Genomic DNA, 27,026 nt, shown 5'->3' on the forward strand with positions numbered 1-27,026 from the left:
GGGCTCGAACTATTTTAATTCGTTTGCCTCACAAGTCACAACCCTCGCAGCAAAACCCTCTCCCTCTACCCTATAAATAACGAGCTGAAAGCCTCCGTCTTTCTTCCCTCTCTCTTCTCCAGCCCTTGAGAACTTGCACGCGCCCTCCGGCCATGGCTTCTCTTCCGGCGAAGAAGCCGCAGCAAAGCCAACAGAAGGCGAAGAAGAAGGAGAAGAAGAGAAAGGAGACGGGAGATGCCCTAACCCTTGAGGACCTCAAAACCCTCGGCCACCAGCTGCTCTCCTCCAGAGCCCACATCAACAACCTCCCCATCCTCCTCTCCTTCCTCACAACTTCCTCCTCCCTCGATTTCTCCCTGGAGTCCCTCATTTCCCTCCAATCCTTCTTCGTCCCTCTCCTCCCCGAAATCCCTTCCTCTTCTGCTATATCTCGTTCGAAGACGGTTGCTTCTGGAGGTGTTGGGGAGGACAAGGATACGGAGTCGGTGTTCAGGACGTGGCTACGAGAAAGGTTTGATGAGTTCGTGAACTCCCTGATCGAGATTGCCGTCTCGGACCAATCTGCGGATGCTCTCAAAGTAAGTCCTTTTGCCTGGATTTTATAAAGTTTGCACCCTTAGTGGCCTGTTGATTCTATGTTATGGAGAAGTGTTACTTCTACTTGAAAGAAAACGAATAAAATTGCGGCTGTTTATTACTAACCTTGTGCATGTCAATTAATTTTGAGCTGTCATGTCAATTTGGAACATATTAGGGCCACAGATTGATCGCTGTTATGATTATTTTTTCACCTTTCTAACTTTTTCTTTTTTTTTTAAAACATCGTCAATGGTAGTTTATTGGAAAGCAAAATAATGTTGGTATATCTGTTCTTTTAGGAGCAGTGAATCATGAGAGTTGATAGTGTTTTGACGGATGTATGCATTTCAGGATGTTGCTTTGGATGCAATAATGGATTTTGTGAAGCTGGGAAAGGAGGGGAGGTTTCAGTCTGCTATTTACCATAGGTTTCTTAATAACATTGTAAGTTTTTTGCCGCTCATTGTTCTACTATATATGTTAATGATTATGGTGCACATATTGATGAATTGTTGTAATTATCTGATGAATGTTCTCCTAGTTACATGGATGGTTTTCTGTCACTAAATTTCTAAAGTAACATGAAGGTCTCTAGCTCGCGTATCGTTCTTTTAAGTGTTGCATGGATTAGATTGCAAGAGCTGTGTTGGATTGTTGTATGTGATAAACCAACCGTTAACCTCGTACCTGTGTACATAGAGTTACCCATTTTCAAATATATGACAAAATGACATTGACCATCACACTCACAAGAACAATTCTTTTTAAAGAGCTGGACGAACTATATACTGAAAAGTTGAACACTCATACATGCTTTGCTTTAAAATCTGTGTCAATAGAATGGTATTAATTTTATGGTTGAAAAATACTAACTGATCTGAATATTTACCTTTTCATTACTATATGGTCCTAGGAGCATCTTGTGTTAGCCATATATTTCTATTCCCCAATTGTGCTTGCGCTCTCACCCCAGATTTCCGGCTGCACACTAAGTAGAAAAAGCGTACTTTTTTGTATCTTTAGTTCCCTATTGTTTCATGCAATATTATTGGTTACCATTACCTTCCAATTGGGATATTTGATTGAAGTGAATATATATGTGTATATATATATGTATTTATATATGTGTGTGTATATATTTCACATAATCACCTCTTATGAGGAAAGAGTATCTACTTCTCTCGAGTTCAAAATCAATAACGGGATACTATCTCTCCAGTAATGTATCTTAAGCCAGTGTTTTCCACATAGCTCTGCCTTTTTTAGTACAAACTTATTTCTATTTTCTACACAATTGTGTGCAAGTCCGTCAGGTACTTAATATAAAATGGCCATTGAAATCAACAAGTAGGAGTAAGCTTTACTCTAAAGGGAATAAATATCAAATTGTAGTCAATTGGAATGATTCCCAAGAGCTAGTGGATGTCATGTAGAATGTAATAATCAAAAACTTTGTGCTTATTTTAAGTTTACAATCATGTGGTAAAATAGTAGAATCATTTTGTTTGCATATTTTGATCTGTCCTATATTGCTCAATTCATTGATTGTTCAGTTAGCTTACCGATAAGTTTTTTCTCATTTTAAATTCTTATATTTTCATTTGATTGTAGGTTTATGCTACATCTCCTGTTGATCCATTGCTAGAATTGCTTGCAGCCAAGTATTTCAAGTACATAGATGTACGGTATGTTATATTTTCTTTTTGCAGTATTGCTAGATTTTGTATTAGTGGATCGTGTATAGAATGCGGGCTTTAACTTGCTTTATTCTATCATAATTCATTTGGACATTTTTAGAAGATTGTAGTTAGGTACGAATTAGTGCAATGTAGTCACCAAATACAGACGCAGTAGTCTATTTCCCTTACAAAAATTGAATTGAATGGCTTTTGCCAAATATTTGTTTTGTGGAAATTTTCATTGAATATGTTACATGGAAACTTAAGTGTTATCAACAGATACAGTAGCTAATGATAATGGTGGTGGCTAATTGACATAGGACAACCTTAGGGAACCAAATAAATGATGCCAAACAAATGTGATAAACACTAACCCAAACTTATGTAAATTTAAATTCTGTGGACATGGTACACTGTACCAGGCCTGGCAGGCATACTGTATTGATTTAGTACGCAGTATGGGGATGTACTGAGTATTAGTACGCTGAACCGACCTCCATACTAGGCATACCAATACTGTACTAAGATGGTAATGGTATAGGATCCGTTATTGAGATTGCAAACCTTGTCAATGTCTGAAAATATGATACTATGCGACACTAAACAGCAATCTGAAATTAAAATTAAGAAACTACTATGCTTATGACACTAATTACAACCTATTTTAATGCAAAGAAGATGCTTGATATAGATGCCTAAATGCCACTTGCTGAAATCAGATTCGAACAATTGCTTTTCTCAATTAAAGTATATGATCTTGCTACAAAACTGTTGAAAGTTACAGAATTCTTTGAAGGATGCAAAGCAATGAATCTTTGGTCGCATAGGTGAATATGCTGCAATCGCTGTCTAGATCCAGTCTGTTTCTGTTTCTTGCTCGTAGATTGCGTACAACAGCCCAAGATTCAAGACTTTCTTTTTAGTTATAGCCAGAATTGATGCACTCCAAGGACTAGGCTTATGATTTGCTGATTTACTGCAAGTTTTTCCATAACCAAAGAAGGAGGGCTGTCAGGTCTTCAGAAGTTGCAGATCTGATTGGAACACATAGATCAGGTTTTGGACTGATCAAAGTCTGAAGTAGGTGTTGATTGATAGTTGCAAAGTGATTGCTATAAGGGAATGACAGCAAGACTAGAAGGGTGATTGCTTTTTGTTGTAATATGGAGAAAATGAAGAAAAGAAAAAAAAAAGAAATACAACGAGGAGATATTATTGAGAAGGAAGAAGAGAAAACAAACCAATATCACACCTGTTCAGTAGGGAATCACTCCTTAGAGCCTCACACCCATATTTCATGCCTCACCTGTAGAGAAAGGAGAAAGAGAACCTTGATTTCATGGATGAAAAATTCTGCGTACCATGTCCATAAAAACCCTAAAACAAAGAAGTTTTAAAAGGAACATTATTGAGAAGGAAGAAGAAGAGAAAGTAAATCTCACACCAGTATGATATGGAATCACTCCCTAGGGCCTGACACCCACATTTCATGCCTCACAGGCCGAGAAAAGTAAAAGAACCTTGAATTTGTTGATGAAAAAGTTTTGTATACAATGCTTATTAAAACCCTAAAATAAAGAAACCTTAAAAGGCATGTACTTTAGCTTTATTGATCATGATATGCTGCTAATCCACCCGTTATTTAATTCCTAAAATGCCTTCTTGACTCTTTAATAAGACGCGACTAAACTAGTCATTAAATTCAGCCATGGACTGAAACAGAAACTATAATTAAAAAAACAATGATACTTAGACCCAAAACTCGACAAACTCCAATGATGCTCAATGATATGTGCGAAGCTTCTGTCATGGTGCCAGGTCATCCAAGTCAATCCAAAGGCTCGGATGTTTCTTTGCTCGCCTTTTGTAGATACAAAGAGATGAATAAAAGACTATTTTTGGTGGAAACATTGACTATTTTAGGCATTTGCTTTTCATAATGTGTACTTAGTTGCACTTGATTGATTTTCATTTTGTAGTGTTTTCTATGGGATTTGAACCCATATCCACATCCAATAGAGAATGTGTGCTCTATCATCTGCAAAACAGTGTTTTATTTTATAAGTTTTGCACAAGTAATAATACTAAACTATGATGAAAAAGCTTTCTTAATGGTCATCCTTGTGTCATGTAATATGGGTAGTTTCTTGAAGGCAGTGCAAGTTTTTGATCAATAAGAAATACATTTATTTTGTGAATTTTGTGCAATGTCTGTCAATTGGGCAATTGCCTAATTTCCTGTATTATCGCCTAGGGTGTTGGAGGCACCTGGGGTTACCTAGGCTTTTTGACAACTATGGCTATTATTTCATTTTTGTGAGATTTTGTAGCTCATGCATTTTTAGGTAATTCTTCTTTCTTTTTTATTTGACATCTGAAACTGTAAGATTTTGATAAGTTGTCCTTTTGAAGTGCTCATATTAATATTTCTTTTGATCTTGTCATTTGATATCATGTTTCCAACCTAAATACATATAGATGTACAAAGTCAAGATCTTCAACTTCTGTTTTTCCCTTTTTGTAAAGCCTATGCACTATGCAGTGCCACTTGCATCTCCTATCATGTTGTTAATCTATGTGATGAAGGTGATTTCTTGTCATCTTAGTATTTCTTTTTTTTTTCTTCCATTGCAGTTACTTCACCTATACAAGCTTGGATAAGATTGCCAAGAACTTTGTGTCAAAAAATTCATTCGGTAATTATTTGACCTTATTATTTTTTGCAATTAGTTATTTTCTTAAGATTCGTTCTGATTAACTTTTTGTATTAGAACTTTTAAAAGAGTCTGGAAAAATGAATTTGAACAATGATGAAGAGCTATCAAGAGCAAGGTAAGCTTCAAACTTTAAAGAGGGGATTAGATAGCTTTGGATAATGTGTTAACTGCATGTCTCTCATATTATTGCTGTTTTCATGCATCTCTGCACATAATAATTATAGTCTAAATCACCGATCAGTTTTATCTATGATCAAATGTTAAATTTTGAACTTAAAGCTGGCTTAATTTGAATTTTATGCACTTGGTGTTCTTTGCCAACCTATGAATGTTGATTCATTTTTTAATGGTTATGTTCTTTTCTGAGGGGTATGGACATTTGTTTCATGTTTACAATGTGGTTTCTCTAAGTGTGTGTGATCAGCCTTATAATTCTCTAGTTGATGCTTATTTAAGAGTTAAAGCTACAAACAGAATTGCTGTGTTTGGTGCTTTTAATGATTGATCTTTTCCTTCTTTATCAGATGGTATATGGAGTGTTATAGGGCAGATGATGAATTGGACACTCTTGTACCATGTGATATGAATTATATAAGAATGTGATTGTCTAGGAAAAATGACCAAACATATGATCACCTGAGAACTTTTAACTATTCTTCTAATAACTGAATTGACATTTTTGACCATAATAACCACCTAATGTACCATTGCGGGTAAAAATAATAAGAAAATTATGTCACCATCAGTCGAGTTAAAATTACAATACGAGGTATCTGTCTATTGTTAGATCAAATTATCCTTCAAAACCATAGAAATCAAAGGCAGGTGTTCTTAACTACAGAGTAGACTACTTTTGGACAATAGGGTGCCTTTTCATATAACTTTTTTGCTTATTTATGGGCTAGAGATGAATACAACTCCTTTCATTTAAAGCTATCTCTTTCCTTCATTGAAATTCTTTCCAAGTATTCGATTGACTATCTTATTATTGGCTTATTAATGCTTATTTATCCTTCTATCTCAAAAGAAAGTTACCATTATCTTGCTTCTTCTCCAATTCAGTTGCCTAGTGACATTGGTGAGAAAATAACCACTTATAAAACTTTTGTTCAAGGTATAAAGTACCAACATTGGTACCTTATCGGTTTAGTACTGTACAAAGATCACTGAACTGGTACCGGGGCCGTACCGGTCGGCGCCTGGTCCGGTTCGGACCGGACCGAACCGGTTGCCAAAAATGCCACAACGTGCCGCGTTGTGGCCAAAAATAGAAGCAAAAGAATTGATTAATCTAAAGACTAAAGGTAACTAGAAGACCTCGCATCTTCTCTTCCTGCTGAACTTTTGGCCTCTCACCTCAATCTTTTCATGGTCAATAGAGGAATCCAGACCAGCACTAGTATCTCATCTCGAACCATGGCTTCACACTATGGCTTCTTAGCCTCTCACCCAAGGAATGCTATACCACCCTAAACCATCCGGTTTGGGCGTAACGAGCTATATTAGGGGCGAACTAGTATGGTTTTACCCCTCGGTTTGAGAAATTTGGCGAAACAGGGGAAAGGGAAGAGAGAGGAAAAAAGAGTGAGGGGGAGAGAGGGAGGGAGAGGGAGGAAGGGAGGGAGAGAGAGGGAGAGGGAGGAGAGAGAGAGAAGTGGATGCAGGACTAGAAGCCCTCGGATCCCGGAAGCACTTGCTGACTCCATTTTGAAACCAAAAAAATAAAAAAAAGGGTCCCCGACCCTTGTTTTGTTCAAAACAGGGGAAATCGGGGGCTTCTGGCCCTTCGCTTACCTCTCTTCGCGTCTCTCCCCCCTTCCCTCTCCCTCTCCCTCCCTTCACACTTCTCCCTCTCTCCCTCCCTTCACACTCCCTCCCTCTCTCCCCCTCCCTCTCTCTCCGCCTCCCTCGCGCTCTCTCTCTCTCTCTCTCTCTCTTCCTATCAAAAACCAGAAAATAGAAAATGGCCCCCTGCCCCTGTTTCATTCGAAATAGGGGAACCAAGGGCTTTCAGCCGTCTTTCCACCTCCCTCCACCTCTCTCTCTCCCCCCTCCTTTTCCCCCTCTCCCTACCTCTCTCTTTTTCCCTCTCCCTCTCCCTCGTTGGCTCCCCCATTATCGATTTGCCACGGATCGGCATGACACAGTACTATTCGGTACTGCCCGCCAACCAATATGTGTGCCAGTATTGGTACCACATACCATGTTCTCGCCTCTACAAGAATTTAGAAGAGTCTCAAAGAAAATTTTATTAATTTCAATGATTGGTTCCTGAGTGAGGGATTACATGGCTTTCTTAGTAATCATAGGATACAACCAATCTAAGAAAATAAAGAGAAAGTATAAAAAAAATAGTATTCTAGGTCTTCTAGGACTTCTAACTTATCTAACAAGAATTTGTAGAAGCGATAAATTCAAAAAAATTTCTAAAAATATTGGAAAATTTTCTTTTAGTTAATGATTCATGGAATGACATTTTGTAAAATATTTGGAACTGTCAACTTTGATAGCTTTTCATAAATCAGTCAAAACTTCCTCATCAAACCTTTGATTTGGGAGATTCAAGATGTTTTGAAAGCTAGCTCAATGCCAGATGCAATGGAAGTAGTTTCATCTGAAAATTCTATTTGTGTTGATGCTTATGAAGTTTCCTTTTGGACTAATGTGCACAAAACTGCTTTTTTCACCGTGGCTTGTCATAACCTTCAAAATTTGAGTCTGTTGGACACTTAAGTCAAGTGTCACCTTATATGCCTCTATAGGATGATATTGGTGGTATGATGGTCATGCAAAGTGTGTTCCATTACACCTGTTGATCTTCACATAATGCTTGAGGTATCTTCTATCAGGCTTACTCCAATATAGCTTTTGGTGCATCAGCCTTTTTGAGCTTTGATGGTCCATCATATAAGTTATCTGTATAAGACCTCCTTTTGGATATTTCGTTTCCTGGTTTATACATGTGGCAGATAGGGGGCCTTTCAATGGCATTGAGTCCAGAAAATCCAATCTAATATGTTCAATTCCTTTCTTCATCCCTTAACCATTCATTTAATTGCTGAAATTTGGCACCCAAAAATAACCCTAGTATGATTCTTAAAATATAGTGATACTAATCCTAATGACATACTTCTGTGGACTGGTCTAGACATCCCTTCAATACGTTTGATATGTTTATATTAATAACATTAAATTGAGCAGGGGTTGCTTGGCTTCTCTTATTTTGCGACTTCTCTTTCTCTTTTCTCTTCCTTCTCCTATCTCTTTCCCTTGTTTTAGTGTGTATGATCTTTTCCCCTTTAAGTAGCTCAGATCTGAAATTACAACATTTTAGGTTACCTGGTTGCGCCTTTAAGGCCGGCAGAAGTTTTCCTTTTCTTACCATTGTCAAGGGCCTAGAGTCTCAGAATTTAGATATAGCAGACTTAGGATAATACGCTGGGTGTTTCAGATATGGCGATCCTCATTCAACCACTCATGAATGGTTCTTATTATATCCTTTTGACTGCACCTGCTGGCATTTGGTTGGTGGCTGTGACCATGTACTGTTCTAAATTGATGATTGTTCGCAGTTTTGCACATCAAAGGGTAAAGGGAAGCTTTCTATTTGAGGAGGGCATTGTGATTCTTCCGATTTAATGTTTGATATTTGGTTGCTTTGAAGTGTTAGAGTCAGTCTGCAACAAACCGCATGTGGAGAGTTTTCACATATAATGTGTAAATTGACTGATTAACAAGCTGCTTATGTTTTGCATATTGCTTCTATTTTGTATCTGCTCTTTCATGATTTCAGATAAGGAACTGTTGATATTGTTTAATGTATTAGGCAGAAGCCATTGACATATTGCATGCTCCAGTTCCCAATTCCTAATACTCTCGTTTTCTCATTATTACTTTTGTGTAGCAGAACAGATGTTGCTATTCACATTATGTACAACATTTTATTGAGTGTCCCTCCTTTAGAAGTTGATAAAGAACCAGGTTACGAGATGTGGAGTCAGTCAGGTGAGCATTAACTTCTCTTTATTTTATTTTAGAGTATTGGTAGTGTAATCATTTTAAGTTCCTCATGCTAGGATTTTATATACTCTACTTTTTTCTATTAAATTCAGAAGGCACAATTTATACTTTCTACTGAACAATTTCATATTTTGAAGTTTGATGTTTTAAAAGAAGACTGCCGTACCCATGTTGCTGGGCTTGTCTAGGCACTCATCTTAATCTTTTTTATCATGGATAAATTAGCAGATCGAGATTGATTTATGTATTAGTACGAATATTGTTAAATGATTACTTAAATATATTAGTTGATATGGCATGTTTCATTTTTGCATGATATCTACAACTTTTTGAGGTGGGTCTTGGCACCATGGTAAAGTTACTCCATGATGACTTGGGTATCATGGGTTCAAAACATGGAAACAACCTCTCTGTATGCTAATTAAGTCAGTGTACATCTGACTCTTCTAGACCCACATTGGAAGGAGATGCATTGGGATACCTTTTTTTATGTAGAACTACTTTTCTGAAATGTCTCCTTATATTTATTAGATTGTAGAGTTTATTGTTTTTGGGTTGCCTTGATATTTGGCTGCCTACCGGGTATTAGATTTTATTCATTTATTATTTGGGAAGCAGCAAAGATAAATATTTGCTTTCGTTATTATTTTTGGTTATTTTCAAATCCTATTTATTAATGGCAGAGAAGATATAAAAGATTAACCTAGTAGTTGTTATAAGGTGTGCTGCCCCCTTTTGTAATTATGTTATTTCTCTTATATGTACAACCACTTATGCATTTGGTGTATTCTAGATAACTCAAATGCTACAAATTTTATAAGTGTCAAAAAAGGAATATTATTTTACCATTAACATGTTCTACAATGGAGGCTGTTATGTGGATCTAAAGATAAAACAGATCTGTTCTATACAAGTTGCCTTTTCTTTGTTGAACCATGAAGTTTTTATTTTTCCATTTCCATTTTCATCTGAAGTGTTCATGCAAGAATTATTACTTACTTTGGAATCATTTGTTCTACAGGCTTAAGATTTCAGTGTTTCATGTTCTCCATTTTCTTGGAAGAACTCTGGTTCTTTTCTTGGTAAATAGTTAAAATGCATGTGGCTACTACTAAAGATTTTGGATACAGAATAAATTTTAAAATGATTTCAACATATAGGCGGTGCAAATATGCCTTTGTCATGAAATTGTTTAAGGTTTATATGGTATATTGAAGTTCTTGATCCAATTGGCTTAAGTTTTGGTATGACCAATAATCTTTATGATTTTGGATTTTGGTGGACATTGGAATCTTACTATGTATGGTGTCATGGAAATCCCAATTAAGGATAGTTTCCTTCTTGGACTGCTACATAGAGTGCAGCCAGGTTAGGATCCTTTTGTATAAACATATATCATGATTTAAATTTCTAAAGGAGAAACCTAATTAGGGTTATTATGGGATTTGAAAAGTTGGGAAATATAGCTGCTTTTATTATCGTTAGGATTAGGATTTGTGGTAGCACCGAAACTAATAAGCTTGTCAAGCTTTCCTTTGGATAGAAAGCTAAAGTATAGGTATCCACAATATTCTTTAGAATGATTGTTGACTTTTTCTGAATATCATGTCAAATAGTACTCAGTTTGCTTCTGTAGATGCTTAAGTTGATCTTCTCTTGATACTGATTTAGCTAACCAAAAATTATTATTGTAGCATCTCCTGCTATTGTGGAATGTGATCTACATGATTTCACCTGATCATAATTTGTGGTTCTGTGTGATATGGTATCATTAACTCATATGTTTCAGCTTTTAATCCTAATTAGCATTGCACATACTATAAACACAAATACATCAGCATGCAGGAAGGAGCATTTGCATGCTAGCATACTTCTCTGCAATAGTACGCTCATGTTTCTGTTCTTAAATCTTAGTTCACTTTGCAAGTTGAGGAATGAAAGATTGCTTCTGTATCCAAGTTTAGACTGAAGGTAGGTCACTTACTGAGAGTTGTATGTTGCATCAGGAAAGATGAATTGCTTTCAGAACAACTAGTGGTTCTCTCCTAGTTGTCTGGCTTTTAGATATGAGAAAAGATTTGCTGGTTCATATTTGTTCCCCATCAGATGAAAATTGTGGGATGATTCTATTGCAGAATCCTCAGGATCAAGAGAGCCATCTTTGCTGTATCCAAGTAACTTTGTTAGCTTTATCCTGGACGGTCGGTTTGAATCTTAAGCCATGTCAGTGCCCTTTGGTGGATGTTTTACATACAAAAGGAGAATATCATATTCATATTTTTAAGCGTGCATAAAACTGAAATATGGACTCACGTAGGGAACTAGCAGTTTTTCTGGAAGGACAATTGAAGCTCTCTAGGAAAGCTGAGAGTGGGTCTTGGTGCAACGGTAAGGTTGCTCTATTGTGACCTAGGTATCACTGGTTTGAAGCATGAAAACAATCTCTCCGCATGCAAGCATAAGGCTGCGTACATATGACTGTCTCCAACATAGTAGGGGAAGTCTCGTGCACTGGGATGTCCTTTTTTATGCTCTCTAGGAAGCCTCTGTTCGGATGACAACTATCAGCCTTGCCTCTTGTAGTTGTTGTAGGTTTGTATCTAAAATAATGTGAGGGAAATCCTTTACTAGGGAGGCTAGGTAGCCAGTGTTCGAAATGGTATTTATAGGGGTAAGGTCTTTTAGCTATCCAGCAGTTTCATCTGTCATGCCACATTCTCATCATCGTTTGGCTGGCAGTTCTAACTTTACTTATTCTTCCTTATGACAGTGAAAAAAGATTGGTTGAATTGCTCATTAGACGAACAAATTTATGTATGTCAAGGACAAATGCAACATTAGGTAAATTCATTTTGTGAATGCGAAGAAAGGTATCCAAATATTGGAGAGTGGAACATATGCAGACAATGAGTGCCAGTATTAATTAGAGAAAGAGGAATATTGTAGCTCTTTCTGTAATATATTATTCAATGTTACGTAACATTAAGTGCCGACAATGTACAGTTATGCTGTGTGGTTTGGAACGCTAGGCTGTAATGATAGGAGGTGAGGAAAAGAAGAAGATGAGAGAAAGATGAGGAGAAATAATTTAAAAGGAAGTGCAAAAGTAGAAGATAGAAGAAAAGGAATAAAATGTAACAGTGTAGTCCAGCTGCCTGGGTCATGTCTCTGTCTCTGCTTATCTTATTGGTCACGCTAGGCTGTAATGATAGGAGGCGAGGAAAAGAAGAAGAAGAGAGAAAAATAAGGAGAAAAGATTAAAAAAGAAGTGCAAACGTAGAAGATAGAAGAAAGTGAATAAAATGTATCCAGCTGCCTGGGTCATGTCTCTGTCTCTGCTTATCTTATTAGTCCTTCGGTTGCTTATTTCTTGAGCTCAAAGTAGGATGGCTATGTCATGAAAAGTAATACAAACTGATGTGGTGATTTGATGGTGAAAATTGAGTGAAAATAGGCTTTTCCTTCTCTATCCTTGCTCTCATCTTTCTTTCTACTTTTTCTTCCCTTTCCTTGAAGATTTAGGTTTCACCTCCAGGTACTAAAGTGTTATAATTTGATCCTTTAGAACTTCTCTACCAGCTAAACTAAGGTATTAGCTTGGGCTAGGTGCATCCTAACTTAATGGGTTATAAATCCTAGCTGAAATGGTAAAACCTTATGTTGGACTTGGGACACAAACTCAGCTTGTTTTCAGTGGCTACTTACGTTGGTATTTATTTATCATTCCTCTTATGTTTAGAATAAAGAAATCATATATAGTTTGATTGAAACTTCTATGGATATTCTTGTAATTGATTCTAATTGTTGTGCCTATAGACTATAGTTAGTTCTTCTGTAAATAGTCTTATGTCTATGGTTCTTTTGTAATTGTTTGGTTTTGGTGCTTAAGTATTGTAATCTCAAAATCTAGTCTAACATCCAAATTGTAGGGTCTGCTTTGATGTCAGTTTATGAAAATTAATTTTGAAAACCTGTTTGATATGAAAAATTAGGTTTTCAAAGACTTTTGTTTATATGTTATTGATGGGAGGACTAGAACAAGAGGAAGTGAAAGAAGATGAGAGGACAGATGGAAGAGCTAGGTAAAAATGTGGGAGGAGAGGAATATTAGGGTGAGAATGGTGGAAAAGAGGATTGTTTAGGGTGGGGAATGGGGAGCAAGACTGATGGGAAGAGGCACACAAGGAGGGGGAGGAAGAAGAGATGGGAGAGGAGGGGTGGATGAAGTGGAGAGGAGGGGATGGAAGTTTGGAGATATCCCAAAAACCCCAAAATTGGGCTAATAAGACACTTGTTTGACTTAATATTTGATTTACCATCTAGCCGAACATACAATTTAAAGAAAAGAATAGTGATCTAAGTTTTATAAAATCTTATTTGCGTAAAACAAAGGAATCAAACAGACTAAGAACTTGCATCCAAACGCTACATTGAACATTCATATGTGTGCTTTTATTGAGTTTGCTACTTTTGTAGGATTAGTTTAAGTTATGTCTCTTGATGACCTTTCCAACTTTTGACATAATTGTAGGTCTTTCATCAAAGGAAGCAGGAAAGGTGTCTTCCTATGAAATGGTTGTGGATGCAAAATGCCGAAACTCAGAGAACACAAATAATGAGGTAAGTTTGTTATGTTTACTCCATATCTATCTCAAAATCTTGTTAAATCTTAAATTATGTCTGTGGTTTTTACATTTATAGAGATACCTTTATTTTGGTAGAACAAACAAGAAGACTTGAAAAATTTTTGTACAAGGATACCACTACATGTTTGTTGTTTACCATTTTGACATTAAGAAAACAATTGATGATATAGACTATTTTTGATGTGCATATTAAATATATAAGCACAAAGTATAATGAAAGACAGATTCATTTTTTTCAAGAATCACAGCAAAAATTTTCTTTGTTCTCCTCTCTCACACCCACAAACAAAAATGGTTGCATTTTGTTATGTTCCTTAAATCTGATCCTTACCACAAATAGCAAAGTAAAGCCAAACAATGTCCTTGCTATGGATTAGTTATGTCTATAGTATCATATTTTATCTATCTAGATATCTCTAGCTACTAGAAATACATTGTTCTCATTAATCTAGATATTATTAATGATGAGAACACTTAAGCTTGTTTTGAAAAGCTTGAGTAAAAAGTTAAATGTAATTACATTATGAGCATCCTGTGGTCATTGATCTTCTCAAGTCACTGTGATGAACAGTTTTGTGAATGTTGGTTAGGTACTTAGGTTTATCACCATTTTTCTGTTAATTATTTTTCAAATATTGTTTGTAAAATGTTAAGTTATCAGGGATGTTTGGTTAAATTTGAAACCATGAAAGGTTCACCCACAGGTCCCTTTACTTTGTTCACCTTAGTTTCTAGGAGCACCTTTTAACTAACCTTTGTTCTGCCATATCAACAAACAGAAACATGACTCATATGAATTTGAAATATGTCCTTGAGAGATTGAGGATTACATGCTACTAAGTAAATTAACAATTTGCAAATTGGGCAATTACCAAGTGGTCATGCTCCTCCCCAAGCCACATGGAGGTGGTTCTAGGTTCGATTCTTGGGACGGTGGTTCCCTAAGAAGTTAGATGCCTAAGTAAAAGGAGAGAAATAAAAGAATTGTATAACTGCATGCAACATATATTTTGCATGTGATTCTTTTATCTTCTGATCATTGCTAAAGTTTCTTAAATGCTTCGGATCTCCCTCATAAGTTCTATGTTTGGTGCTTACCAGTCCTGCCCATTTTTCTAATTGGCTATTGCTTTAATGTTTTTCAGGTCTCATCTACAAGTCATATCACCAAAAAACTCAAGTTAAAATTCACCAAAGCATGGATATCCTTTCTTAAACTAGAGCTTCCTCTCGATGTGTACAAGGAGGTATTCTTTTATTAAATTCATGTCACTTTGCTCTTTAATGTCATTTTCATTATTCTATAATCTGTATGATCTTTTCTTATCATTTTAGTCATTTACTGCCAGGGTAAATTATGAAACTAGGTGATTGATTCTAATATAGAAAGTGTAACCAGGACCTTTTTTAACTACTGGTACATGATCACATGCAAATGCATGTTGAGAAACAAATTATTTAAAATTATTGACAAGTTAAGTGAGTCTGGTGCGATATAGTTTGGAAGATGTAAATACTAAAAACTAAATTTGTTAGAGGTAGTTCAACAATTGGACATGGTTTTTCTTTCTTCACATAAGTTCTACTTAAAAACAAATGGCAGTTTTGCTAGAAAAAATGGCAAACTCATGGATTCAACTTGCTTGATATATTGTAGATTAGGTTAGGTTATTTGGGTTTAGATTCCGGTTGGATCTGTTTGAAGCAAGAACATGTTTGTTCTTCTACTATCTTTTGTCAATGTTACTCTGATTTTGTTGAGCTTAAAATGGTCTTTTGTTATAATATTTGCTCATGGACTTCTTAAATTTATATTTTCTCAGTTCATTTTTCTCTTGTAACTTTAGTTTCCTCATTTAACCTCCATATCTATATATTCAGGTTCTTGTTTCACTTCATCAGATCGTAATACCTTATATGACAAATCCTGCTATACTAAGGTAAGTAGTGCTGAAGCCCTCGTTTTCAGTTAAGTAAATCAGTTTGCATACTTGATAGGAGCCTGACCTTGTATTTTCCAACTATGTTCAGTGATTTTTTAACTAGGTCATACGACATAGGGGGTGTTATTAGTGTAATGGCACTAAGCGGTCTCTTTATTCTTATGACACAACATGGTTTGGAGTATCCCAAATTTTATGAAAAGCTTTATGCGTTATTGACACCAGCTGTTTTTATGGCAAAGCATCGGGCAGTGTTTTTCCAAGTAAGTTACATCAAAGCACCACAGTATTGATAGCACTTATCTTACAATGATAAATGTCTTAAAATCACTTTTAAGGAGCTCATTTCTCTAGTGATTTGTTAAAATATTATTTTCCGTCTCACCAGAGAGAATTTTTTCTTTCTAGTTGACACATAGTAGGGTGTTTTCTTAGTTTGCATATTCGCATGTTTGATTACTTCTATAGATGTTAGCAGTAGGTTTAGCTATTTCACTTTTGATGGATTTATAATTTGTTGGAGTTATTGAAACAAGAATTTTAGAGGAAAATTTTCTCTTAATCTAATAAGAATTGGCTGACATTTGGCAATTATATATATAGATATACATATACATATGTATATATATATGTGTGTGTGTGTCTATCTATATATATATATACACAGATATATAGATATATACACACACACATATATACACATATACACATTTATACATATATACGCATACATAGATATATGTATATACATACATACATATATATATATATACATATATCTATAGATACATATATGTATACATACATACATATATACATACAATACATACGTACATACATACATACATATATATATATATACACACACATACATACATTCATACATATATCAAGGAATGCCGAACTGCCTGTACCAAGTCGACCTAATGGCGACCCGGGTCAGTTCAGCCTTTGGATTCGGTTTCGAATCGGCCGGAATCGGTCCCGAACCGCCTGAAAAAGGTCCGAACCAGACCTTGCTGGTGCGAAACGGCCTGGAACTAGCCAGAACCGGCTGGTTTAAACTTGGTGTGAATTGGCCGGACCATACTGGGGTCGATATGAGGGGGGGGGGGGGGGGGGTATTGAATCTCAATACACCAATAATGCAATATCTTGGTATGGTTTTCATTTCCTGTTTTTATTCACTAGCCTTCAAGGTTTGCTATGCCAGTGCGTACCATCCCGTACTGGATGTATCATTCCATACTAATATTGAACCAAGACTAGGGGGCGTATTGAGTTTCAATATACCGAACCGACCCCCATGTCGGACATATTGACACTCTATCAGGATGATACCAATATAGTCTGATACCGAGACAGCAAACTTTGCAAGCCTTAGTATCAAAATCAAGTATTAGCATCAAAATCAGGTATCTTTTTTATGCTTCACAATCCAAACCTTTGATACCTGAAGTGGATGCAAGTGTGGGAGTGGATTTGGTTGCTAATATGGGAAGCGGGTCTCTTAAAAGAAAACAATTTTGAATAAGAAAACACTTAGGGCTTGTTTTGGAAGTTCTTGCCGGATTTAGTGGAATCGATGGAGAAGATAGTGCAGGAGGGGGAGAGATAGAGAGATTGAGTGTGAGAGGGAGAAGGCAGGTGATTGTTGCCCAATTCCTGATAGATTGAAAACAAGACCTCTCGAGGTCTTTTAATTTTTAAAACCCGCCAACATTGGGTCCATGAGCCTCCATGATCTCCGTCTCCTAACATTTCTCCAATGATATGTAAAAGATAATCATTTCATCATTATACCTCTTTCTAGGTAGTTCTTAAATTTTGGTACCATTTTTTATCAAGCTATTTGACTAACCATGAGGACAATATGCTACATTACTGAATTTGTTAAAGAGACTGGCAAGGTTCCAGTCCGATAATTTGGAGTTAAAATTTGTTGAGAGTAGGGAATTTTGTGGTTACGGCGATATGATCATGACCTAGATATATCAGTTATTTGACCAAGCCATTTTAATGGCAAAATCTTTGAAAATCCAATCAAAGTTTTGATAACCATGTTATTCTTTTTTGTATATATGAGTGTAGTTCTTAGTAAAATAAATTTGGATAGTTTTCTAGAATTACAGATAGAGATCTAACTGTTTCCTTAATTACTGTTTCATTCTTTTGCAATGTTATGTGGCATTCTGTTAGTATCTTTTTCTAACCTGGTACTTGTTAATCTTTGTAGCTCCTTGATACTTGTTTGAAGTCCGCATATCTTCCAGCATATATTGCTGCTGCATTTGTGAAGAAATTGAGTAGATTGTCTCTTTCAGTGCCACCATCAGGAGCACTAATTATTATTGCTGTAATTCACAATCTACTGAGAAGGCATCCTTCCATTAACTTTCTAGTTCATCAGGTACCTCTTGCTGAAATCTTACCCTCTCGAACTCCCCTACTCCAGCAAAAACATTTTCATCCTCGATTTTTCTTATATTATTTTTTTCTGAAAGTTTTGTTATTGTGTATTATCGTGCTTTGATTCAAATAAAAGTATAAGATTGCTTTTTACAGAACTTACGTCTGATTGGGACCATAACCTAGTGGGTTTTCTCCATATAAATACCTTGTCTGGTAGGCTTTGACTTAGGGTCGGCAGAACTATCTCGAACCGGGTAGTTTTAGTCGTACCGAGTCGTTATGGCGGTGGACCGGGATAGTTCCGGCAACAGAAACGAAACTCGTTGTCAAAGGGAGAAAAGGAGAAGGAAAAAGAGGAAAAGAGAGTGAGCAGGGGAGGGAGGGAGGGTGGCGGAGGCCGGCTTTCGGGCAGTAGGCGAAGCCCACGGCCGTTCTGCTGTTTTGTTCGAAACAGGGGTCCGAAAGCTAAAATTTTTTGCAATTTTTAAGTGAAGTCAGCAAATCGCTTGCTGACTTCACTTAAAAATTGTGAAATTAAAAAGCGGCAGGACCTCTGTTTCATTCGAAACATGGGACCGATCTGCGACCTCCTCCTTCCTGGGCGTCGGCCTCCGCCGGCCTCTGCCGGCTTTGCCACCTTCACCCTCTTCTCTCTATCTCTCTTTTCCTCTCTCCCGTTCGCCCTCTCCCCCGCCTCCTCTATTGTGTCGGTACAGGCCCGACACAGCATGGCGCGGGCCCGTACCGACCCATGTCGCCAGACAACCGGTCCGGTGTTCGGTACTGGCACAACAGACCATGCTTTGACCATTCATATAGTTTCAACTTTCAACATTTTAAGTTTATATTGATAAAAACTAAATTTTGTTGATAGGGGACCATAATTTTAAGTATGATAGGCATGGTGAATAAACAATTGTACCATACCTCTGAATCTTCTTTGGTTGGGGACCATAATCATATGGTTTTGTGACTTTTGTCCATATGAACAGCCTTTTACAATAGGTTTTGTCCATCCATAGAGTTTCTATCATTATAAGTTTGAATTAGTTAAAAGTATAAATCATTGAAGTGAAGGAAAAATGCAAGTATTGATAAAAGTGTGATAAGCATGAAAATCTAAGGTAACAGATAAGGAAGTTGTTGGCATTTCTTTAACCTCAAAATCTGTTTCATAGCTCTTTCATTAGTCAAAATCCAATGTTCTCAGAAAGCAACCAAAATAATTATTTTAAAATGTATAGATGTCGGGCGAAAAGAAAACAAAGTAGTTAATTTTTCGGGATGAAAGTAAAAATTTGTAGTTAAACCAGTTTTTGTATGAAATAGCTGAATTTTCCTGAAATAGGACGAAAGAACACCTAAGTTGATTAGGTAGACTGAAAAATTAAATACTTCATTTGGGGCTTATTATACATAGACACGGTGGGAGAAGGATTTTACACAATTTCAAACTCAAAATAGGTTACAAACTGGGAACCTAAGCCATTGATATAATCTTCCACGAGTAAAATGCCTATACACAAGAAAATTATATGTTTTGGAGACCTCTTGACTATGCATATGTTGGGGTCTTTAAGTCAACGTTTCTGATAGGACAGATTTGTAAGTTGGTCTTGTTGAGCAATATAGCTCCATGCATATATAAATTGTTCAGAAAAACGATATACTTCGTATTTTCATAATTTTGTGGAAATACTTTCTCATGTTGTGCTCCATCTGCTTGCTTAGCTATGGAATAATGTGGACAATAACCTCTTTCAAAACTTGTGTGATGGATTGAGCTAAATTTTGCCAACATCCGGGCCATTGTATCTAGATACACCAATGTTGGTTTGTAACTGATGGTTTATATGATGTTGCACGTATCTGTTAGCCAAATGAAACCCTTCCATTCTTCGCAGAAGTGGCTTTTACTGGTAAATCACAAACAAACCCATGGGAGATCGTAGATTATGTGTTGGTAGCACTACTTGACTAATATGATCTACAAGTTTAATCATTTGTTTGCTTTGTCTTACTAGCCCCATTTGAATGAGCAAGATTGTAGGAAATAGTAAGTAACACTCTTGAAACAAATTTTAAGAATGGTGCTCCTTGGTAATTTTTCATTTGAGTCCCCTGACGGAAAACAAGTCAACCTTTAGTTTACCTTTCCATGTATGTGTGACATGGATAAGATCTATCAGAACAGAGTTTTAGAAGCCTTATAACAGTATAACATATTCTGCTTTTGATATTCAATTAAGTATGGTGAAAGGAAAGCACTCATTGAATTTATTAAAAGAGTTTATTAACAAACAAAGGCTCAAACTTTTAACATTTCAACATTAATGTTTTATGTAGGGTAAAAGGAGAAAAAGAAAATAAAAGCCATTAGCAGCTGTAACACATGTATTGTGGTCAAAAGATATGAAATCATGTGAAAACAATATTAAATCCTTGTTTCTTGTAGGTTGGTATCTATATTTGCTTGCTGGAAGATGTTTTTTTTTGTTATATTTTCCAATGAAAAGAATATGAAAGTTACTAACAATTGCTACTTAATTGCACATCTCTCCTTATTGAAACTCCTTGTCTGAATTCCTTAATAATTAACAAGTGGTGCAGTCTTTCTTATAAGAAACAAAATTTACAATCTGCATCATTCTATTTTGGACCTCGTTGGCATTACTGACCTTCTGGGCTGTTAATCCGCAACTATGCAAAAAGTAGAAGATAGATGAATTGTGCTAACACAATCTTATTCATAAAGTTCTTAAAATCTATGATAGTGCCATACAGCTGTCCTCTAGCTTGTCCATATACTAACATATCAATTTGTGGTTTCTAGTAAACTGCAAAATGAGGAAACAAAATACACATGTTTCAGCACATATAACTTGCAGTTTATGCATCTGCATCATTACATGGATTATTTGAGCATGGTTGCACTCTCTAGAATGCTTTGGGCTGAAGATTTGATGACTTGTTAAATACTTACAGCTTTTATTGTTCCAACTTATGTATTTATATCCTAAGTAATGCATAAAAATATACCCAAAATTTATCATTTTACCTTTTCAATCTAGCGAAGCTTTCTAATCCTTTTTCCTAAGTACAAGTTTACTTTGGTGTTCATGCAGTTGGTTGATGATGTAACTGACAGAGATACTTCTGTGGGAGGTACGCAGTCAGGTGATGATGCAAAGGAGTCTGATGCTGGTGCTGCTATGCACAACAAGAAACTTGGTGTTGATCCATTTAAGAGCGAAGAGAGTGACCCTGCCAAGTCTAATGCCATGCGTAAGTTTCTTCCTCGGGATACTGATGCATATATTGGTTAAGGGAATGTATACGTCTCATTAAGTTAATTAATAGATAATTCATCTTTTAGTAGCAAAACTTAACAAAATGCAATGATCCTTATACTATGAAATCCAATGGTAGGTTATGTTTTAATGTACAGCTATGAAGCATGTGTCAAAACTCTGTGTTAAATATGACATTTTTAAGGGGCAAAAAAAGAAAGAAGTTGACCTTCGAGATAGATATTCTGGAGCCTCTTTTAGTTCCTTTTTGGCTACTTATTTTGTATGAACATGACACTTTACCAGAATCTTTTTTCACTGGCCAAACTTCATAAAAAATTCTGAAGCCTCATCTTTTTTTTGATTTAGTTCCTTTCTCAGATTTAGACCAGAGTATTGCATGGTTATGTGCTTGTCAACCTTAACAACTTACTTTTTTATTCATATGGAAACTTGCAATATAATATATTTTGTCCATGTTAGGCATTGTAACCATCAATAACAAATACTTATAATTAGTTCCTTCTATAAAAGCACGAAATACATATGCCCTATTAACGTGTAAAATGCATGACTATGATTGCTACAATACCTCAAGTCCTCAACACTATGGTATGCTGTACCGGTCAGTACCGGGCGTACCATACCTGTACCGATGGATACCGGTATCAGTACGCTAGTGTCGGTACGTCTAGCGTACCGCATACCGTACCGTACTGACACTCGGTACGCCTATGCTAGTGTGGCACCGGTACGGGGTTCGGTACTGGTACGGCGAACCTTGCTTCAACACAACTCAACTAAGCCTTAACCCCAAACTTGTTGGGCTTGGCTATATGAATTCTTTTCCTCTATTTCGCTCTATTTAGGAGCATACTTTCTGAAAGATGTAGCGATATCAAGTCCTTCCTTACTACATCTTTTATGATTTTGGGTCTACCTCTACCGTCTTGTTTTTTTACATGTATTAAATCATTTTTTCATATTGGTGTCTCCTTCGACGTACATTGTACATGTCCAAACCAGCTAAGTCGTCCTCTCAGTTTGTCCTCGGTGCTACATCGACCTTTTTACAAATGACTTTATTTCTTATTATTATCTTTTCTTTTATTACCACATCCATCTAAACATTGTCATTCCAACCACACTCATCTGCGCACATGTTTTCCATTTGCCTAGCAATCTGTACCATAAAGTATAGCTGCTTGTATGTCTATCCTATAAAATTTTCTTTTTAACTTGGCATGTATCATATGATCACTTAATATCTTAGTCGCACTTCTCCATTTTACCTGCCTTGCTTTAATCCTCTGGATAACATCATCTTCAATCTCCTCTTATAAATAATTGATTCTAAATATAAAAAAATGAGCACTTTTAGGAACTTCATGATCCTCAACTATACTCTACCTTCATCTCAAATTTTAATTTTACTAAAACTGTACTCCATGTATTTTGTCTTTCTCCTACTTAACCTAAAACCTTTAGATTCTGATGCACTCCTCCATAGTTCTAACTTACGATTAACCTAACATTAGTTTCATCCACTAAGATAATATCATCTGTAAATAGCTTGCACTAAGGAATACCATCCTGAATATGCCTAGTGAACTTATTCATAACTAGTGCAAAAAAAACAATAATTTAGAGCAGATCTTGGTTATAAAACCTATCATGATTGAAAACTTGCTAGTATTATGTTTGATAGTTCTCACTTAGTAATCATTCCATTATACATGTTCATCAGTCACATTAATATAACTAACGGATACTCATTTTTTCTAATACCCACCATAAGACTTCTCTATAGACTATATGATATGTTTTCTCTAAGTCAATAAAAACCATATGAAGATCTTGTCTGTTTTCTCTATATTTCTTTATTAATTTTTGAAGGAGAAAAATGGCTTCCATAGTCAACCTTTCTGGCTTAATATCGAATTGATTCTCTAATATTTTTGTCACACCATAATTTGTGCTCAATCATTTATTCTTATAAATCAGTACTATAGTGCTCTTTATTCATTGGATATTTTTTTGGTCTTATTAAACAAATTAGTCAACCAAGTTACTCTACATCACCTAAAAACTTCCAAACCTCAATATAGATTCTATCAGTCCAACTGCTTTTTCGATTTTCATCTTTTTTCATAGCCTCCATTACCACATACTGTAATTCTACATGTATTTAACATTTCTATTCTCAATTGAACTAGTAAGGCATCCTAAAATGTTTACATAATTTTCATTGAATATGTTATCAACATAACTCCGCCGTCTTCCTTGATCTTGTCCTTCTTAACTAAAATTTTTTGATTTTCATTTTTGATGCATTTAATATGAGTCAAGTCTCTAATTTTCCTTTCTTAGTCCTGCAATCTTGTAGATATCTTTCTTCCATCTTAGTTTTTAACTTGCAATATAACTCTTTATATGCTTTGAATCTAGCCTCTTGCACTGCCTTTTTAACTTCATTGTTAGCCATCTTATAGCTTTCCTATACTTCTCTATTCTTAAGTTTTGGTAGTCATCTATAGCCTCTCGCACCACCTTCTCGAGAAAACTCATGATACTTCTTCAACACCTCAAAAAATGAGGGGGAGGGAATTTTCTTTCCTTTATATGTTAGCCTTTAAAACAAATGACATTTTGCATTCTTGTGTTTTTGGTCTAAGGATCCTTGCCTCCCTAGAAATTTAGTAAATGCCTGCTTTTTTAAGAGTAGCACTGTTTAACTGTTTTCTTCTTATGGTGTCGTTTCATAGATATTCTGAATGAATACTTTCTAAAAGAACCTCCAAAAGAAATCATGTGCAGGTTACTCATGTCATGCAGCTGACAGATTTATCGATATGAAAAAAATTTCATGTTACCTACAAAAAGTTGAAGGTTTCTATTTTCAATGGTTTTAACAGGAAGTAATGCCTTCAAAAATTTGACTCACCTTTGTAAATTGTTTTTGTTGGACATTATAATTTAAATTGCTTTGGCTGTTTCATACTCAGTTGACCTACTTTGCAACTAGGCATTTCTTTTCTGATGATGACCATCAGAATCAGCTCATTGAATTTCTGTTAAACACAAACCCTATTTAAATGCACTGTCTGAAGAGTACAGTTCATTAGGCATCTTTTCTCTAGCAGATTCAGTTTCAACATGGCTGTCATAATATTTCTTCCTCCCAGAAAACTCAAGATGCATTGATTGTGTTCTTTTTACACCATATTTGTAATTTTGTATCATATGATGGACTTGAGATTTCCATATGCTGCAGGAAGTTCTTTGTGGGAAATTGAAACTCTCCGCCATCATTACTCCCCAGCAGTCTCCAGGTAAAGAAGCCTTATCTTCTTTATGAAAATACTTGTTGCATTCTGCGGTCACATTCGCATTGGAGGATGTGGCACCTACCTATTGGCCAGTCATGACAGGGCCCACTTTTCAGGTTAGGGACTGGTTAAGCCCTAGCCAGTGGAAAAGAGCCACACTGCAATGGATGACACCGAAAGACCCTTAAGCATTACTCTCTTCTTTCGCTACCTGTCATATGCTCAAATATTAACTGGTTTTTGATATTAACTTTGTCAACAGGTTTGTTGCATCGCTTGAGAATGATCTGACAGTGAGGGCCAAAACTTCTGAGGTCACAGTGGCAGATTTCAGTTCTGGTTCCTATGCTACAGTATTTAGAGATGAGGTCAGCTGCTCATGCGTGGAAAAGTATAGTTGTTTATTTTCTTGCTTCCAATTTAAGGACAGGGCCTGCCCGGATCCCTGGCTTTCTGCCTCCTTCTCAACCTTCTCTATTATATTTTTCTTTTGGAATTTCTAATGAGCTACCTTTAATTTTAAAATGTATGTTTGTTATTGTGAATTTACCAGGCCCACCTTATATGGGACCACATGATGCATAACCAAGAGGCCCCCAAAAAAGCCTGAAGCCCTGGATACCTGGCTTTCTGCTTCATTCTCATTTTTTTTTTTAATGGAATTTCTAGTGAGCTACCTTTAATTTTAAAATGTTTGTTTTTATGAGCTTTATTACATATTTCTAAGCATGAAGTAACTGCATATCAGTTAGGCACTACGAGGGATCTCAGTCATTTAATTAGTCAATACTTTTTGAAACATTTCTTGCATATTGCATGTAGATTTGAAATACCTCAAATCAACTCTATATTTCAAATTACTATAGAGCCAGCAAGACTAAATGTTTTTCAGAAAATGTCTAGTGAAATATCTCGGCCAATTATTTTTCTTGATTGCAGTTATTTTGGAATTTTCTAATCTTGAGTGGAAAGGACTATCAGTCTCAAATCTACCAAACTTTTGTAACCTGCAGGTCCGGCGACGGATAAAACAGGTCCCGCTTGCATTCTATAAAGCTACTCCAACCTCCCTGTTTTGGGATTCAGATTTTGCAGGATGGACATTTGGAGATCAGCATAATGAGAAACTAGAAAGTGAAACTAAAGAAATTGGGGGGTCAAACATAGTCGAGAAGGATGACCGCGAGCATGTGAAGAGGCCAAGGATAGAAAGCCCATGATTCAGATAGAAGTCTCGTCATTTTTAAGCGAATTCAATTTGAGAGGTATCAAGCGTAAATGGAGTTTATGAGCATACACTTTGATTTTATAATTTTTTGGTTTTTAGTCTTGTAATTGAGGCTACAAATCTGAGTTACCATTAAATTTTGTAGCTAAATATCGCCAATTATAATTTTATTCAGTCATGTTTTTCCAGCCTTTATTCTTTTGGTATAAAAAGAAAGCAGTTTCTTTCTTCGTTTTTTTGGGCACGAAAATAAGCGAAATATGGCTCACTTCACAATGAAAAACCAAGATTGGTCTCGCAATTTTTTTTTTTTTTTTGGGGTGAAAATTAGTTGAAGCCATATTGCATACAAAGGAACATTACACAGTATGATAGTTACATTATATAAACAGGAAAACCCACTCATAGTGACAACAAGAGTAGCAAAAGAGGAGCTCATGTAAGTGATTGAAACAAGAAGGAACTCCCAGACGCCTGAAATTACATGATACATCATATAAGCTAGGTCTTGCATTTGAATGAGAGGTAAGGGGTCTGAAAATGAGCAGCGGCATCTCTAGGTATGCTTGGCTCCTTAATTATCCCTGATAAAAATATCAAGGTTCCTCAGGCATGGGGTGGGTTTGGCTGAGAGCCTAAATGGGCAGGGTAGGGAATTTGGGAGGGATGGTGGAACTCAAAGGTGAAGAACTCTGAAAGGTGATAAAGAAAACCTTTCCCAGAGTGGACTGACCTGTTAGGAGGAACTGTAGGTTAGAAGGATTTATTTATGCTTCTATAGCAACATGTTTACTAATATGCTACCGACCAGCACCAGTGATGATCCTCCTTGTACGCCTACCCTGTTTGGTGTTGTTTTTGGAGGATTGGAAAAATGCATCTCACAGGGTCAAGGGCTCTATTGGGTGATTTTGATATATTCAGTAAAAATTTTGAAACAGCCCTTTAGCTTTCTGAAAAGCTAAAAAAAAAGAAAAAAAAAAGAAGTCGTCTATTAAGACAGCTTTAATTTGTAGCTTTGGCAGTAGCTCTATTTGAAATACGAGTTTAACTCCAGGCAACAACATTCTTTAAAAAATAATTTTATAAGCTAAAAACTTTATAATAACAGTTTTTGATTTTATAATATAATATAATATAATGATATTTATACAATTATATTATTTTCTATGATGTTTTATGA

General features: G+C 36.0%; 1 protein-coding gene across 6 annotated transcripts; it reads left to right on the plus strand.

Annotated features, from left to right (window-relative positions):
- Positions 1-26,031, plus strand: EMB2762 (CCAAT-binding factor). Of its 6 annotated transcripts, none has more exons than XM_088717609.1 (15): positions 1-578; positions 931-1,023; positions 2,191-2,264; positions 4,893-4,954; positions 5,030-5,090; positions 8,883-8,980; positions 13,527-13,615; positions 14,787-14,888; positions 15,523-15,581; positions 15,673-15,847; positions 17,821-17,994; positions 21,122-21,281; positions 24,561-24,618; positions 24,878-24,983; positions 25,629-26,031. In XM_088717609.1, the coding sequence occupies exons 1-15, from the start codon at positions 153-155 to the stop codon at positions 25,833-25,835; spliced, it is 1,944 nt and encodes a 647-aa protein (XP_088573735.1). In that variant the 5' UTR covers positions 1-152; the 3' UTR covers positions 25,836-26,031. The 6 variants fall into 6 exon arrangements, with proteins under 6 accessions (XP_088573735.1, XP_088573738.1, XP_088573739.1 ...); XM_088717612.2 differs by lacking the exon at positions 25,629-26,031 and adding an exon at positions 25,169-25,374 and having other exon boundaries at positions 82-578; positions 8,880-8,980; XM_088717613.2 differs by lacking the exon at positions 25,629-26,031 and adding an exon at positions 25,169-25,374 and having other exon boundaries at positions 83-578.
- The last annotated feature ends 995 nt before the right edge of the window (positions 26,032-27,026 follow it).

Source organism: Phoenix dactylifera, chromosome 3 (genome assembly GCF_051530095.1).
Source record: "Phoenix dactylifera cultivar Ajwa chromosome 3, Ajwa_hap1_PhDact_Kaust_v1.1, whole genome shotgun sequence".
Taxonomy (NCBI): domain Eukaryota; kingdom Viridiplantae; phylum Streptophyta; class Magnoliopsida; order Arecales; family Arecaceae; genus Phoenix; species Phoenix dactylifera.

Coding starts and splice junctions, on each gene's coding strand:
- EMB2762 (XM_088717608.1), top strand. CDS start 153: ATGGCTTCTCTTCCGGCGAAGAAGCCGCAGCAAAGCCAACAGAAGGCG. Junction 1,024..2,190: donor ATAGGTTTCTTAATAACATT/GTAAGTTTTTTG, acceptor ATTTGATTGTAG/GTTTATGCTACATCTCCTGT. Junction 15,848..17,820: donor ATCGGGCAGTGTTTTTCCAA/GTAAGTTACATC, acceptor TAATCTTTGTAG/CTCCTTGATACTTGTTTGAA.